Source organism: Chelonia mydas, chromosome 17 (genome assembly GCF_015237465.2).
Source record: "Chelonia mydas isolate rCheMyd1 chromosome 17, rCheMyd1.pri.v2, whole genome shotgun sequence".
Classification (NCBI taxonomy): domain Eukaryota; kingdom Metazoa; phylum Chordata; order Testudines; family Cheloniidae; genus Chelonia; species Chelonia mydas.
The window spans coordinates 3,394,181-3,409,602 of NC_051257.2; the positions used below are offsets into that span (position 1 = coordinate 3,394,181).

The 15,422-nt window shown below is 40.9% G+C and overlaps 1 protein-coding gene across 7 annotated transcripts in view; it reads left to right on the forward strand.

Annotated features, from left to right (window-relative positions):
- Window positions 1-15,422, forward strand: part of PIGL (phosphatidylinositol glycan anchor biosynthesis class L) — an 85,462-nt gene that overhangs the window by 24,928 nt on the left and 45,112 nt on the right. For 6 of the 7 annotated variants that reach the window (XR_006286320.1, XR_006286322.1, XR_006286319.1 and 3 more), the window contains exon 3: window positions 14,152-14,385. The exons of the other annotated variant lie outside the window; for it this stretch is intronic. Coding sequence is in view for 2 of the 6 variants with exons in the window: in XM_043531200.1 (XP_043387135.1) it covers window positions 14,152-14,385 (234 nt within the window). In the remaining 4 variants the exon portion in view is untranslated. The remainder of the gene's footprint in view (window positions 1-14,151; window positions 14,386-15,422) is intronic. 7 annotated transcript variants of the gene reach the window in all.

A 15,422-nucleotide genomic window follows, 5' to 3' on the forward strand; every position in this document is an offset into this window, starting at 1 on the left:
ATTGTCTAGACCATCCTTGACAGGTGATGGTCTAACCTGCTCTTAAAAATCTCTAATGATGGAGATTCAACAACCTCCCTAGGCAATTTAGTCCAGTGCTTAACCACCCTGACAGTTAGGAAGTTTTTCCTAATGTCCTACCTAAACCGCCCTTGCTGCAATTTAAGCCCATTGCTTCTTGCTCTATCCTCAGACATTAAGAAGAACAATTTTTCTCCCTCCTCTTTGTAACAACCTTCTATGTACTTGAAAACTGTTATCATGTCCCCTGTCAGTCTTCTCTTCTCCAGACTAAACAAAACAAATTTTTTCAATCTTGCCTCATAGGTCATGTTTTCTAGACCTTTAATCATTTCTGTTGCTTTTTCTCTGGACTTTCTCCAGTTTGTCCTCAGCTTTCCTGAAATGTGGCACCCATAACTGGACACAATACTCCAGCTGAGGCCTAATCAGCACAGAGTAGAATGGAAGAATTACTTCTTGTGTCTTGTTTACAACACTCCTGCTAATACATCCCAGAAAGATGTTTGCTTTTTTTTTGCAACAGTGTGACACTATTGACTTATATCTAGCTTATTATACACTATGACCACCAGATCCCTTTCCGCAATACTCCTTCCTAGGCAGTTATTTCCCATTTTGTATGTGTGAAACTGATTGTTCCTTCTTAAGTGGAGGACTTTGCATTTGTCCTTATTGAATTTCATCCTATTTACTTCAGACCATTTCTCCACTTTGTCCAGATCATTTTGAATTATAATCCTATCCTCTAAAGAACTTGCAACCCCTCCCAGCTTGGTATCATCTGCAAACTTTATAAGTATACTCTCTATGTCATTTTCAAAATCATTGATGAAGATATTGAACAGAACCAAATGCAAAACTGATCCCCATGGGACCCCACTCAGTATGCCCTCCCATCTTGACTGTGAACCACTGATAACTACTCTCTGGGAACAGTTTTCCAACCAGTTATGCACCCATTTTGTAGTGGCTCCATCTAGATTGTATTTCCCTAGTTTGTTTATGAGTATGCAAGACAGTATCAAAAGCTTTACTAAAGTGAAGATATACCACATCTACTGCTTCCCCCCCTCCACAAGGCTTGTTACCCTGTCAAAGAAAGTTATTAGGTTGGTTTGAAATGATTTGTTTTTGACAAATTCATACTGATTTTTACTTATCCCCTTATTATCTTCTAGGTGTTCCCAAATTGCTTGCTCCATTATGTTTCCGGGTACTGAAGTTAAGCTAACTGCTCTGTAATTCCCGGGATTGTCCTTATTTCCCTGTTTATAGATGGGCACTATATGTGCCCTTTTCCAGTCCTCTGGAATCTCTCCCGTCTTCCATGAGGCCCTGGTGACTTGAAGACATCTAACTTGTCTAAGTAATTTTTAACTTGTTCTTTCCCTATTTTACCCTGTGATCTTACCTCATTTTCACTGGCATTCACGATGTTAAACATCCAATGACTACTAACATATTGTGTTCATCTGTATGTCTGATAATTCTGTTCTTTGTTATACTTTCAACCAGTTTGCCTGGTACTGAAGTTAGGCTCACTGGCCTGTAATTGCCAGGATTGCCTCTAAAGCCTTTTTTAAAAATATGTTAGTTATCCTCCAGGCATCTGGTACAGAGGCTAATTTAAGTGATAGGTTACATACCACAGTCAGTAGTTCTGCAATTCATATTTGAGTTTCTTCAGAACTCTTGAGTGAATACCAACTGGCGCTAGTGACTCATTACTGTTTAATTTATCAATTTGTTACATAACGTCCTCAATTTATACCTCAGTCTGGGACAGTTCTTCAGATTTGTCATGTAAAATGAATGGCTCAGAAGTGGGAATCTCCCTCACATCGTCTATAGTAAAGACTGATGCAAAGAATTCATTTAGTTATTCTGCAGTGGCCTTGTCTTCCTTGAGCTCCTTTAGTACCTCAGTCGTCCAGTGGCCCCACTGATTGTCAGGTGCTACCCTTGGGCTACTGGCAAACTGCCAAGAGAAACCTCTTCTAAGCAAAGTTTGGGGGCCTCTGTTTTATGAAACAAGAATATACACCAGATTGATAGCCTGCTATTTGGAGACAACAAAAATTGGATGTCAAATCCTTCTGAGGAAAATAGAAAGGAGCATAAACTCTGGCAAGTCAAGTGTAAAAGTATAATTTGGCAGGCCAAAAAAGAATTTGAAGAGCAACTAGCAAAAGACACAAAAACTAACAGCAAAAATGTGTTTAAGAACATCAGAAACAGGAAGCCTGCTTGTTCTGAAGCTGACAGCTGAAAGCTCCAATAGGGAACCCCATGACTCAAATTTGATCTGCTGGTTGCACTCGGGCCACTCCACTGTACAGGATTTATTTTGTAGAGCTACATAAGGGTTAACCATAGGAGTTGTTTCCTCCTTTCTTTCCCTTAATGAAAACCTGTCTCAGCAGGTGATTGAAAGCCTGTCTGGCTGCTTGGCTAGATGCACTAATGGAGGGTGTTCCTAGCCTCTTTCAGAATCAAACCATGCTTCAGAATCTCCATTCCCAAAGTGCCTTAGTCTTTTACTGGAGTGCGTGTTCACCTTGTTCCATGCTGCAGCATGATCCAAGGCCTGACTCTGAAGTGCCCTGTACAGTGAGACTTCTCATCTGTATTCTCTTGGCTGGGTTTTGACACCACACATCCGTTGTTTGTGCATTCTGTGACCATCCCAGAGCTCCCCCAGGCATCCCTGCATATGAAATGTTGTATCACCAAGGAATTTAATCCATTAAAAGTGAACGCTTTAATTAAACAGTTGGAGCAAATACAGTAAGCTCTCATCTTGTGAGCCCATGCCAGATAGTTGGGATTACAAAACTTGGGAAGAACAATGGTCCGTTCTGTAGCTGTTTGACTAAACTATATTGGAAAAGTGAAGCTCTGTTGTTTTTTCCACTAGAATCAATGTAGAATTTATGTTTGCAGAGAAAGAGTATATGGAAAGGCAACATTGCTAGATGGTTAGAGCACAGGGCTGAAAACCAGAAAGCTTGGATTCTCTTCCCAGCTCTGCCAAGCCGTGTGACCTTGGACAGCCCCTCTTTGCTTCTGTTTTCACATCTGATAATTCCTACCTTTTGGGGTGTTGTGAAGATTAATTTGTTACTGTTTTTATATTATCTCGAAGGTGTGAAATTGCTACTTAAATACTAAGTATCGTCACTAGGTTTTTTTTCTTTATACTCAAAGGGTTAATTTCTTTCTGTAAAGAATGAAATCTGATTTAGGTTTGAAATGGGAGCAGGGAAGGCGAAGAATTTGATTCTGCAGGAAACTAGGTCAGCAGGTTTTTATTATCGTGCTTGACAGACCAATATGGTTTTCATTTAGGAATGAACTCAGCTGACATTGTGTATGGTCAATTTCCTCTTCCCAGAAACCAATCCTCAAACATCACTCTGTACATTATGGCTTTCACATATCGAACGTAAGGAAATATTTACCCATAGGAGCTCAAGCACTAGTGAGTTTGTAAAACCATTTTTAGAGCTGTCTGTCACAAGTGATCCAGAAGCTTAGAAGGCTCTACTGTATTTGGAGGAGGGGAACAGTAAGATTTGAATCTCCTTGGTCACAAAAAGTGTTTGAAGAGGGACCTTCTTGATTTTCATTTTTATCCTGACACATCTACTAATGGTGCTTCTTATATCCCATATGATTTATTCCATTTGTTTGGACAGGGTCTGATTCTGATCTCTGTCACACCAGTGTAATTTTCTGGTAACTCCATTGCTGTCACTGGAATTACATCAGCATTATGGAGATCAGCATCTGGCACTATGAACTGCATTTGGCTGGGGCCCATTCTGTCATACTTTTCTATCAGCAATGCTATACAAAGTCTTGAATTGCCTGATGTCTTTCAGCCTCTTCTAGACATCACCATTTGTTTACAGATTTCTTGGACATCAAACCCTAGTTAACTGCAGACTTTGGAGTGTATTCTCTTCGTAACTCCCTGTAAATACACATCTGTGTTCTTTATATCTGTTTACTGAAGTAATTCTGGCAGACATTATACACATTTGAGAACTGGGCTCACTTTCTTCATGGATTCTCTTAACTCTGCTAAATAAGGATTATTGAGAACCCCGGTGTCTCTGATTTTAAAAAAATCCACTTTGGTTTGAAATACAGTCATCAGGTAGAGATGGTGTAGGTTAGAATGGCTATTTTAAATATTTAGGAAATTCTGAGTGTTAGGATTTAAGGCTGAATATTATATTTCCAAATTTATGCTCTCATTGTTTTACAAACTTGAATATGATTTAATGGCTTTTCAGCATAATAAAAGCATCTAATTCTGTACTGTACCAGTCTTTATTCAGTTCTGGCACTAAGAAACCCAGACATTTTTGCAAACCAAGTTTGGCTTTTAAAGCTGAACAAGAAAAATACAAGCAGTACTGAGAAGAACAGACAACATTGGCTTGCCAGCAATTCTTGGAAATAATGGAGTTTCACAACCATCCCCTACAAATGGGACATTTAGGGGAGGGGAAATCCTTGTGACTTTCCCAGGCAGAATAATGAAAATGCAGAACCCAGTGTAAAGGTTTATTATGGTGATAATGCAAATGCCATTCTGGGATTTAAACCAGAGAGAAGAATATCAACTATTTCTTAATGATGATAGCTTAGAAACAGAAGTGCTAGTGAATATGGATGAGAAAGAACCACAAAAGCTCTCCCCTGAGCACACTTTTAATGTGTTACTGGGCTGCAAATTTCTGTCACTCCATGTCTTTAAATGTTTAAATGGTTTCACTGTTTCAGCTGAAACAAATATGATTATGTTAAACTGGAATGGAGAAAGTTGGACTTTGCTAATAAACATTGTGCTTATGTTCAGCTGACATCTGTAATTGAGAACCAAAGACATAACAGCCTATGTCAGACAGGCTTAGACACATACATGAGTGTGCGCGCACGCACACACATATACAGTAAAGAGCTCAAGCTGAGGCAGCATTTTGGAAAGTGCTGGGTACTCAGTCAAAACAGAAGTTAGACGAGAATCTCCTTAACCTACTCCAAAGAGATACAGCATTTTTCTGTCATGCAAATTCTAAACGGTGACATAAAATGACTAGTATGTTTCTGACTGATTTTGGGTTTTATTAATTACTCCCCAAACTGGAATAAGGGCCTTATTAAATCTTTAACATTCCTAACTGACCTTTAATCGCAGAAACTAGAGATGGAAAAGGTCTCCTAAATAATCCACTCTGAATCCTCTCTTGCTCAGCCAATGGAAGGTTGTCTCCTAGACTTTTGAGGGTGGGCCACACTATATTCTCTGCATAACTCCCATGAACCTTATAGGCAGTGCTTCCTGTTGCTTATTGACTCCTCTCACCAGTTAAAGTGGACCCTTGGCTGGCTCCTCTTCCAATCCTCCTTAGCAGAGGTCTTTGGTGGCTGTGACATGGGACCCTCAGCCTGGTGTTTTAAAAGCAGGGGAAAGTGTTGAGCATCACCAGGCCTTTAATAGAGATGCTGACATCTCCTGTGGAACAGTAGCATGGGAACTAAGCATGTGTTGGATTCCTTTCTCTGTATAGAGGCTTGCTGGCTCTCAGATAGCAAAGCAATGTAGTCAAATTATAGTACTATAAAGAATTGGAATAAAATCTTACATGTATATGAAGACTCTCTTCCAAAGGAGTCCAAAAGTACAAAAATTTGTAAATTATATACAGATTAGAAGTACTTGTGGCACCTTAGAGACTAACAAATTTATTTGAGCATAAGCTTTCGTGAGCTAAAGCTTATGCTCAAATAAATTTGTTAGTCTCTAAGGTGCCACAAGTCCTCCTTTTCTTTTTGCGGATACACGGCTGCTACTCTGAAACCATACAGATTAGAGTCACCACTGCAAATCCAACAGCCTCTGGGATGGAACACGGCAACTGTTTTAATAGCACACTGAGTAACTGCAATGCATCTCAGAAAAATGTCTTCTGTTATATTTTTGTGTTCCTTCAAGTAAATACACTGTTCAGTTCCTAGACTGAAATGCAGAACAACACTGCACCTACGTCAGCAAAAGAACAGATGCTTGCAGCAGTCTGCTTGGTAAACAGATGTCAAATAATGCCAATGACCAAAATAAGCTTTTTGTCCCCATGTGGGAGCTCCGCTGCATAAATGATGCAGTCTGTGAGTGTAAGTAGGTTATGATGTTCTCTCCCATGGCTAGGGTTAAAGGCCAGGCTAGCTAACTGCCGAGTATTCACTTTGCAGAACAAACATTAGGGCATAAACTACAACTGTTTTTCAGGGAACAATACTGCAGGGTTTTTTCTTGTTATTTTGAAGTTTGTTAGTTTTGAGTTGGTTGGTTTGTCTTTGTTTGTACCTATCTTTACTGTGGAAAATAACTGTTTTAATGGTGAAAATGCGATCAGTAAGGGCATGACTAGGATCCTCAATTTCCCTTCACCTGGGATAAAATAAGTTCAGTCTTGCTTCATTTGTAGATATTATTCCTCCTCAGCATTTTACCTAGTAACAGGCACCATCAGCAGTTTGTTTACGGCTATATACAGGGCAGATAACAGTGTTGTTCTTTGTTTTGCTATGTGGTGAAATGGTACCAGTACATCAGGTAGCTGACCTCTGTCTTCTTCCCAAAACTGGATATATATTTCCCTGTGGCAATCCCTGCCCCCAACAGTAGTCTTATCTTGAACATAACACCTCACATGGTGGAAGGAATCTGCTGATTTGGAATGAGACTGTATTGCTGGTGAAAGGTGCCGGATTGAAAGCCCTGGAAATTCAGAGCACAAATCAAGTACTTAGGGAAACCTTCATGCCCTTCCCTCCCACTCATCTGTGCCTTGAATAGAGTGCCTGTAGCCAGGAAAGGACCAGTGTCCATTGTGGTACAATCTTTGCCTCTTTGACTGCCAACATGAAGGCCAGTTGGAATGAGGATGCATGCACCAGGAACTGAACAGAGACCCACCAGCTCATTCCCCATACCATCAGATGGTATTGGCTTTCAGTCACTAACCATCTGTGAAAGGCTCAATGTTGCAATACCATCACCCAGAGCCACCCAGTGGTAATACTTTATTGGTATTTAATGGAAAGCAGTTGCATTTTTGGACCCATGATTCTTCCCTGATCTCCTCCGTCTCCAATTTCACCCTAGTCCACTGTGCAGTGGGACACAAGGAGGCCCTGTGGAGCAGTCTAATGGTGGGAGAGAGATTTCAGACTCCCTGCACACAGCCGTCATACTGTTTCTCTTGCACTTTGAGCACTCTGCAGCTGCAGAGTAGTAAGGAAGGATTTACCCCAAATGAACTCTACATTCCCCATTTCAGATAATTCAGTACGTCCCTGCAGGAGCCCTTTCTGGAGCTTTCTGGAGCGATGGCCTATCAGCATAAGAACGTGATATCTCGCCTCCTGAAACTGTTAATCCTATTAAGAAAAGGAGTACTTGTGGCACCTTAGAGACTAACCAATTTATTTGAGCATAAGCTTTCGTGAGCTACAGCTCACTTAGCTCACGAAGGCTTATGCTCAAATAAATTGGTTAGTCTCTAAGGTGCCACAAGTACTCCTTTTCTTTTTGCGAATACAGACTAACACGGCTGCTACTCTGAAACCTGTTAATCCTATTGGTACTCACAGTGCCATTCCATAGAGAGCTCGCTGCTGCCTTCACACAGTTCACAAGCTGTCCCCCACCCCCATTTCAGGATTTGCTTTATTACCTGGGTAACAAACACTCAGACCTGGCAAATGAACTTTCTCACTGGCCGGCATTTCTTAGAAATGGGTTGGCTTCCCAGTCCTGCCATAGGACTTCCATTCTTTACAGCTACAGTAACTAACTCCTGACAGGTTTCAGAGTAGCAGCTGTGTTAGTCTGTATCCGTAAAAAGAAAAGGCGTACTTGTGGTGCTTGTTGCATCCGATGAAGTGAGCTGTAGCTCACGAAAGCTTATGCTCTAATAAATTTGTTAGTCTCTAAGGTGCCACAAGTACTCCTTTTCTTTTAACTCCTGACATTTATTCCAAGCTGCTGCCCTGATTGCTGAGATGCAGTGCCCATTAGCATTGGGGCCTTCAGATAACACAGGCATTTGACCTTTCTATTCTTAACGCATTAACATTTAGAAGAGCAGCTCTCCTCATTCAGCCAGGCTGTGTTTCCTCCCAACCCTCACCCAATATCCTCCATGCCTGGCCTGATAAGGTTACTACTGAGTTATATTGGCTTAGGAACAGAGTTGCAAATGCTGGCAACACCATCTCAAGGACAAATGCTGAATCCACATGAGCTAGTTCGCAAGCTTTGACTCAGTGGTAGAAAGGTCGTGAGCAATGACTTTTGTATGGCTATTGATCCAACCTGTTGGCTAATGCCTGGCTTGCTGCTCCATTAACTGTTGTTTATCTAGACCCTAAGACTTCTGGGAACGCTGTGTGGGAGTTTTACTGGTACTGTCTGCAAGGCATTTCACTTCGCCCTGCATGACACTCCATTTAAAAAAAAATAGTACTATACAAAATGAACATATTAAATGGATGAAAAACTGGCTAGGTGATAGATCCCAAAAAGTAATTGTAAATGGTGAGTCATCATCCAACTGGGGTGCTTCTCGTGGGGATGGAGATCTGTTCTTGGTCCAGTGCTATTCAATATCACTATCAATGATCTGGAAGAAAATATAAAATCATTACTAGTAAAATTTGCAGATGACACAAAGATGGATGGGGTGCTAAATACTGACGAGGATAGATCAGTTATATAGACTGACCCTGGGTCACTTGGTAAGATGGGCTGATTGACACAACATGCATTTTACTACCGCCAAATGCAAGGTCATGAATCTAGGAACAAAAAAGGTAGGTCACACTAACAAGATGGGGGATGGTGCCCTGGTTTGAAATGAAACTGAAAAGGCCTTAGGGTTAACTGTAGATAACCAAAAAGAAAAGGAGGACTTGTTGAACCTTCGAGACTAACAAATTTATTTGAGCGTAAGCTTTCGTGAGCTACAGCTCACTTCATCGGATGCATTCAGATAACCAGTTGAACATGAGTTCCTAGTACAGTGCTGTAGTGGAGAGCATGAATGTGATCCTCAGATGTATAAGCAAGGGAATAGCAACTAGTAGGAGTAGGGAGGTGGTATTACCTCTGCATATTGCATTCTTGAGACCATTACTGGAATAGTGTGGCCTGTTCTGGTGTCAGCACTTCAAAAAGGATTTTGAAAAATTAAAAAGGATTCAGAAAAGAGCTACAAGAATGATTCAAGGTCTGGGAAATATGCTTCATAGTGGGAGGCATAAGAAGCTCGACCTATTTAGTTTATCCAAGAGAATATTAAGTGGTGACTTGATCATGGTCTACAAATACCTACAGAAGGAAGAGATGTCTGATACTAGATGTCTCTCTAATCGAGCAGAAAGAGATCCAATGGTTGGGAGCTGAAACTAAACAAATTCAGACCAGAAATAAGGCACGCATTTTTACAGTGAGGGGAATTAACATTGGAACAAATTACCAAGGGAGGGGAGGTTTTAAATCAAGATTGCACATCTTTCTGATATATATGCTATAGCTCAAACAGAAGTCATTGGGTTGATGTAGAGCTTGTGGGGTGAGGTTCTTTGGGCCATCCTATGCAGGTGGCCAGTCTAGATGGTTTCATCTAGCCTTAAAATCTATGAAAATGGGGAGGATGGTGATAATTACCAACCTCCACGAGAATTAATTTGCTCGTAGGCTTTATTCTCCATTGTGCAATCAAAATGTTCACTGTCAATGGGGATTTGAGGTGCTGGTGGAATGTAGGATTGGGCTCAACATTTGTAAAGTACTTTGAAGGTGAAAAGTGTTATTCCACTACAGAGGATTATTACTGCTGTGTTGAGCACCATTCAGACTGCAGTTAGTTGAATTTGCCTGGAAGGAAGTCACTTTTGTAGAGTCACAGACAATCATTAGGCATTTGAGGAGCCTAATTGAAAGAGACAAGGCATAAGAAGTGAAATACACCCTGCGACTTTTTCCCCATGGATCTGCAGATTCTGATTTATTGTGGCTGGTTTTTTAAGTGCTCCATGAAGTAAATTCTTTATAAGTGACTCAAAGAAAAAATACAATTTCAGATTTCTGTGATAGGATGTTAGACATCTGGGCAAGTCTTCAATTTCAGTGGTATTTTGGCTTATGCCAATGTACTTTTCATCCTGAGCTGTAAAAGTGTGATCCTCTATCCATGATTAAAATCCCCAAAGCATGGACATAAGAAGCAAAAAAAGTTTAATAGTGCTCATATTTGGGGGAACTTTCATCAGTTTTTTTGACTATATTTGAAATAAATCCAGATATAGGAGTAGAGATATACTGAGCCAATCATTTCTTAAGCCTCAAATGAACAGAAAATTAATTTAAAAGGGAGTAGAGAAATTTAGTGTTTAAGAAATGTAATCTAGATTATTTAGTTTAAGACGTGCTCTGCATTCACAGAGATCCCACTGGGAAAGTTTAACTATAACAGTTGCAAAGATGTTTGTGTTTGGGAGATAATCTTGTCTAGCAACAGTGTAAATTGCCAGAAGCAGTGAGTGGACAGCAGGGGACGTGGATCACTTGATGATTGCTTCTTCTGTTCATTTCCTCTGAAGCACCTGGCATTGGCCACTGTTAGAAGACAGAATCCTGGGCTAGATGGACTGTTGGTCTGACCCGGTATGGCCATTCTTATGTTGGTGATTGCATACCATGACTGGAACTCAGAACTTCTGGGATCTGTTCTTGTGTCTGTTAGTGACTGTGTGTGATCGTAAACAAGTCATTATGGGTTTGTCTGCAGTGTGTGACTGCAGCACTGGTAGACATAGCTGCCCTAGCTTTACCTGTGTTAGCACAGATAAAAATACCAGAGTGGACATGGTGGCACGGGCTTCAGTGAGGGCTGTGTGAGCACATCAGGAATCCCAGGAACATACTCTCATTGCTAGTCCATGCTGAAGCTCGTCCTGTTATTTTTAGTTGTGCTAGCGTGGGTCCATCTATTTGGGCTGCAGTCACATCTTGAACTGCAGTGTGGATATGTCCTTAGGGTGAAATCCTGGCTCTGCTGAAGCCAGTGGAAGTTTTGTCATTTACTTCAATAACACCAGGATTTCACCTTTAGTTTCCCAGTGCCACAATTTCCCACTCTGAAAAATGGGGATAACGCCTCCCGTACCTCAGGGGAGGATAGGGAGGCTGACTTCCAGAATGTTTGTAAAGCACTTTGAGATCCTTAGATGACAGATGCCCTAGAAGTGCCAGGCATTATTATTATTAAAGTGTTTGTTTCTTCTCTCCCATTCGATGAGAACAATGGGCAATACAGAAAACCTTGGGCTCCTTGATATGTGATGGAGTAATATGTGCAATGCGCAAAGTACTGTAGGTCAATTTTTTTACTTCTAATCTAACGGACTTGATCTAAGTTTTTAATCAAACCCTGTACATCTTTTCTTGTCTGACTGGTCTACTTGTAGTTCTTGTCTTTTGCCCCATTCCATTTCAGGGTTCCCATTTTGGTTCAGAGATTGCCCAGCATGATGATTGTATTAACACACAGGAGATGGCTGAATGGGACAGCTGTGTTGACAGTCTCTCCTGCCTCAGGGCATTGTAGCCTCTCTGTAGTCAGCTGAGATTTGAACACGCTCCAGTGCTTTAGCAATGAACTGAAATGACCTTTGTCTGTTTTGGACTGCAAAGGAAGTAACCGAATTTAGAAATTTGGCAGTCTGTTTGTGAGATCCCGTAAAGGACATGTAAACTGCAACACCAAATAAGGGTGTGTGAGTCCACACCTTACTGTATTAAAGTTCATAGTGCAGTGTGCAAAGCAGGATAGTCTAATGTCAGGACAGAACATAAAAGGGACATGGTCAACTTGAAATCAAGTCAATAATTTTAAAAAAGGAGTTAAAAGTGGTTTCAGATCCTACAGCTACCTCTGATGCCCTCATCCAATTTTATGGTTTTACATTTTTCTATTTTTTAAAATGTGTTTTCTTCCCCATTTTGCTGTGTGAAAGATGCACATCCAACCAGGGAAACTGACTAATTAACCTATTGTTATTATTTAATATTTTCATAGGGATAGCATCTACAGCCCTCAGTTAGTGATCAAATGTGCTAGGCATGTACACACGCAAAATAAAAAGTGAATCTCAGCCCCTTAAAGCTTACAGGTTTCAGAGTAACAGCCGTGTTAGTCTGTATTCGCAAAAAGAAAAGGAGTACTTGTGGCACCTTAGAGACTAACCAATTTATTTGAGCATAAGCTTTCGTGAGCTACAGCATCCGATGAAGTGAGCTGTAGCTCACGAAAGCTTATGCTCAAATAAATTGGTTAGTCTCTAAGGTGCCACAAGTACTCCTTTTCTTTTTTTAAAGCTTAAAGTTAAGGGAAACAGTGAAACTGACTATACACAAGGTGCTGGTAAAGTCACTAAGTAAACAAACACAGTATAATTTTTCCTTAATCTCTTTCTGTTATAGGAATCATAGGAGTGCAAACATTTTCAGACAAAAATGTGATTTTTAATCTGCCAATATACCTTTAAAATGCAGCTCACCTAGTAATTACCCAGCTCCCTGGCAAATACCATCCATAGCATCTGTCAGGTTTGTTTCACACAGCATGAAGTTTCAGTCCAGTGAGTCAAAATTCTGTATTGAGTCTATTCATTTAAATGAATAAAAATGCCTCCATTTAGTGCTCAGTATAATGATTATAAAAAAAATATTATTATACAATTTTACTAGGAACTGTTTGCTTAAATGCTTCAGATGATCTCAGCTGCTACAGTCTGATACATGGAGAGAGACAATCTCTAAAGAAACAAGTACCCAATCCGCATAAGGCTTACTAGGTGAAAACACACACTGTAAATTGCACCCCAAAGCAAAGCGGAGGCCATTACAGATCCTAGAGCTCTGATGTAATGCACATACCCTTTTACAAACAGAACACTGCGTTCTGCCCGAGCAATTTCAAGGTGCTGTCCGTGGCACAATACATTGCAGTTATCCAACCTCAAGGGGACAGTGGTGTGGTTGGATCGCCATGTTAAAGTCCGGATCCAAAAAAGAGGACACAGCCTGGCCAGACAGAAATGCTGAAAAGCACTGTTGGTACCTGGGCATCCAGAAACAGCTAGAAACCCAGCAGGACACTATGTTGTGAACCTGAGTGACAGAAGACGGGGAAACTCCCCACAGCGAAGGAACCTATCTTAGATAGCTCCACTAATTCCTCCAGTTGCTATTCACTGTCACAAACTCAAGATGATCTGGGATTAGTTTCAAACAGCTCACCCTCATCCAAGCCCTGATCTTGGCAAACTTGTCACCTGCACTGGCTGGGTCCGTCAGATGAAGAGGTAAAGCAGAGTGAAATCAGCATTGCAGAGATGCTGCAGCCCATGCCACCTCACAGTCTCCCACACCAATCTTGTATACCTGTTGAACAAGAAGGCCGACAGAATAGAACTGTAGTACCCCACAGGAGAAGGCTCCTGGTGAAGTTGTCCACACCACGCTCCAGGTTTCCTCAGCAAAAAATAAAAAGTGGACTAAGTACAGGCCCAAAACTGGAGTAATGGTGGTCAAGAAAATTTGTGAACTCTAGAAAGGACATTAGAGTCTGGGCAATAATCTGCAAGATTATCAATGTCATAAAATGGTTTCTTGAGTAAGGACCTAATAATAGCTTCTGTAAGAAAAGGTGGCACCTTGTTCTCCTGCACGGAGGGTTTGACAATCCCCTCTAATAATGGACCCACTGTCTTTGCCACTGGATTTTTGCAACCAGGAGGAGCTTGGGTCCAACATGAATATGCTGGCCTGAAGTTCTTCTATCAATACCCCTGGTGTGGGGTACATCAATATGGTATAACAGCAGTGTTTTTCAGGACCTTCTCCTCTCTTTGTTCAAATGGAGAAGCATAGTGAATTCAAGAGTGACTTTGGGCCTCTCTTCAAACTTCACATAATAGGAAGCCTGTCTATTCCCAGTGCTGATAGTTAGGTATCCCATGTGTCATTCTTGTTCCTATTTGCAGCGGCCTGCAGGAAGGTGTCAGAGATGCAGCTAAGCAAGAGGGCAAAAGGAGCAACTGGGATTATAGTGGAGAAGGCAGTGACATAGTGAAGACCCCCAGTGAGACATCCCTCCCTGACCAACCATCACTGGTGACTGATGAGCTCTCCCCTGGCACATGCCTCAGGGCTGGAAAGGGCAATGAGGGAGAGCTCTCATGCCATAAAAAGGACAGAAAAGCTCCCTCTGTAACCATGTAAGTTTTTGTAGTTCATTTTCTCTTAGCAGAGAAACTTTTGTTGTTTTGACTTCACATGAAACTAGCAGGTTTCATTCCCCTTGGCCAGAGCTCAGTTACCCTGTACTGAATAATCAAGTTTCTCAACTCCAGTGCAAAGTTTAAATTAGAAATGACTGTGTACAAAGATATGGGCAAATGCCTAAAAATATTTCTTAAAGGGATTGTCTCTGGGTTGGGAATACATTTAACATCCTTTTTCTTCTTAGAACTGTCTGCAAAGTATAGATGTTCCTTCTCTACCTCCTCAAAATGTTCACTTTCTTTAAACAAACAAACCAAAACTATCAATGCCAGCAGCCCAGAGTTTACGAGGAACCCTACAATAACAAACCAATGTTGTTCTCCACATAGTAGAGGGAAACAGTGAGATATCAAGAGGCAAATTATGTTAATGAATTGTTAATAAAATATATAGGAGCCTTTGTTACACTGAGTAAAAGGGTGATAAAATGATACTTTAGAGGTAGGTCAGTGCTTAGTACTTTGGAACCCCATCTCCCCCAGATATCTGTACAAGCAGTGCTGTCACAAGACCTGCTATTCACAGTGCAGGATAGAGCTTAATAGAATAAACTATTGGTGTGTTTTCTCATTTGCCACATCCTCGCATCTATTCTGAAGTACACTAGAAGCAACAAATATTTAATGTTATCATTTTGTTCCAGAATCTTTTTTCTAATTTCATTTAAATAGAGATCAGGTATGGAGGAGATGTGAATGCTTTGCTGGAAATTGCTATGCATCTTCCCTCCTGTCTCCTGCTTCTTCTTTAGCCAGATGTGATGAAAACCCTGCTTTGTCTCTGCAGTGTGGGAATCTGAAACATCAAACTTTCATAGACTGAGTGAAATCTTGGATGGTTTTTATTATGTCTGACCCTTCAGTACCAACTGGCAGGGTATATGAAAACATTGCACACTTATACTTTAACTAGAATTGCATGCCAACTGTCATCCCCTTCTTCTGACACCTCATATATCAACTATGCCACA